The 1,955-nt window shown below is 40.9% G+C and overlaps 1 protein-coding gene across 1 annotated transcript in view; it reads left to right on the top strand.

The window, feature by feature from the left end:
• Positions 1 to 1,696: 1,696 nt before the first annotated feature.
• Positions 1,697 to 1,955, top strand: part of PHALS_12252 (uncharacterized protein) — a gene marked incomplete at both ends in the record, with an annotated part of 320 nt that continues 61 nt past the window's right edge. Inside the window, one exon of the mRNA XM_024727764.1 lies at positions 1,697 to 1,895. Within this exon, the coding sequence (XP_024578309.1) occupies positions 1,697 to 1,895 (199 nt within the window). The remainder of the gene's footprint in view (positions 1,896 to 1,955) is intronic.

The raw sequence follows: 1,955 nt of genomic DNA, 5'->3' as shown, positions 1-1,955 counted from the left end.
AAAATTGTAAAGGATTGGTATGCGAGTCAGACTGATATTCAACGATATCAAGAGCAAAGAAGAGATTCAATGGCTTTAAAATCGCTTCGCATAACCCCAACTCTTGGCAAATTGATCTTGCGGTTTTGGAAAAGCGACCAATTTTGACTGCTATCAACATCAACTCAAGGTTGCATTTTGCGAAGGTCTTATCGAACAAGACAGCAGCAACTGTGTTAGCAGCGCTTAAAGCGTTTGTTCGTCTCCACAAAGTTGATATCATATCAAGTGATAATGGATGCGAGTTCATGAACTCACAGGCTCAAGCATTTTTCCAAACAAAGGAAATTGAGCACTACAACAACGAACCCGGTGATCACGGAACCATGGGTAAAATCGAACGCTTCAACAGGACCTTAAAGCATAGACTAACTGAAATGTCCCCCAAGAGAACGTTATCGAGAACTACAATTCGATTGGTATGGCCCCGAATGAGGCAAAAGGCAAAGTAATGGATGCAGATCTGAGTCATAATGAGGTGGAAGTCGAAAGAATTGAGAAGGAGTTTAACGTCGGATCAAGCGTATTTTACTATCTCAAAAAGCAGGCATTTGATAAAGAAGCTGCTTGATGGAGCAAAGCAGTCTATAAAATCGTTGGAATGGATGGCTACCGAGTCCGAATCCGTTCAAGAAATGGGCATAGTCTCTACGAGGCGCCAAACGATCTTAAAGTGGTTAAAACAGTGACTACAGATGCTACTATTAATCGAGGCGATATTCTTGAGGCGGAGAAGATCATGGGTGACAAAACGATACGCTCTGGAAAGTACAATTATGTGGTGAGATGGGTTGCCGATGAACCTGACTCCTGGGAGCCACAAGATAATTTGCGAATGGTTGACAAAAACAGGAGACCAACGCTTGAAAAGGAGTATTGGGGCTCAAGAAAAAGTTGACGTAGTCTCACCCCGCGCCACTAAAAATGAGTCATAATTAGCTTGTAAAAAAATTTGATAGAGAAATCCTCTGTAAGCTTATGCTCAAATATATAATCTTATGTATTATTTTTTCTGAGATTTTGGGAAATATCTGACTTAATACATAGCAGTAAGATAGTAATTTGCCCATGTTGTGTAGGGAAAGAACGTGAGCTTGTTAAGCTTTGGGTTATTCAGGAGGTGAGTAGAATCAAGAATGAGATCTTGATGTAGCCGCGAATATTCGGAAAACAGTAGTAAATCGTAAGTATTGCCATGACTTGGAAGCAAAATCTGGAGCTTTATTCCATTGCATTAAGGACTGTTGTCTAGATCTTCTAAATGAGCGAAATCGTATCTGTCATTCGTATCTACCCTTTCGTCATGACTCAGTTAAGCCGGGCTACTGGTAAGAGTATTTGAGGCTACTCATTTCATTTTTTTATGATTCGTTTGATATGGACACAATGTTTCCAATTTTTACATTGCTCGCTCAGATAAAGCAAAAACGGCAGCAGCTTCTTGAAAAAGTTTAGCGCCGCGTTCGACAAGCTAAAGCCAAGCGAGGGATGCAAGAAGGTGCTTCGTGGGCAAGTGATATCACGAATGGGATTACTGCGGTCCCTAAGAAATTAAGCAAATCAGCTCATCCGAGTCTGCTGAGTCATTAAAAAATAACTGATTGATGGATACTCCCAAACAAACCCTGAGGTCCCAACTCCAAATGTTCGACCTGTGATGATCGATGTTGGAGTGGATGGCGGTGTGCAGATGGTGAATAGCTCAATCAATACTGATCGTGTTAACCAAACTGATAGAAATATTCAAGCGAGATCTCAAACATCTGATGTTGGTATCGATAACACACAGCAAACAGCTGATGTTGGAATCGACAATACTCCAAGAATGTTAGATGATATTGGTGAAGATATGGATAGTTCTCTAACTAATGCTGATAACGATGCGAAGAAGATTCTCATGGGCTGCTACAGCAAAG

Source organism: Plasmopara halstedii (assembly GCF_900000015.1).
Source record: "Plasmopara halstedii genome assembly, contig: Scaffold_614, whole genome shotgun sequence".
Classification (NCBI taxonomy): domain Eukaryota; phylum Oomycota; class Peronosporomycetes; order Peronosporales; family Peronosporaceae; genus Plasmopara; species Plasmopara halstedii.
The sequence above is the reverse complement of the archived record's forward strand: the minus strand, read 5'-3'. Positions and strand labels throughout refer to the sequence as shown.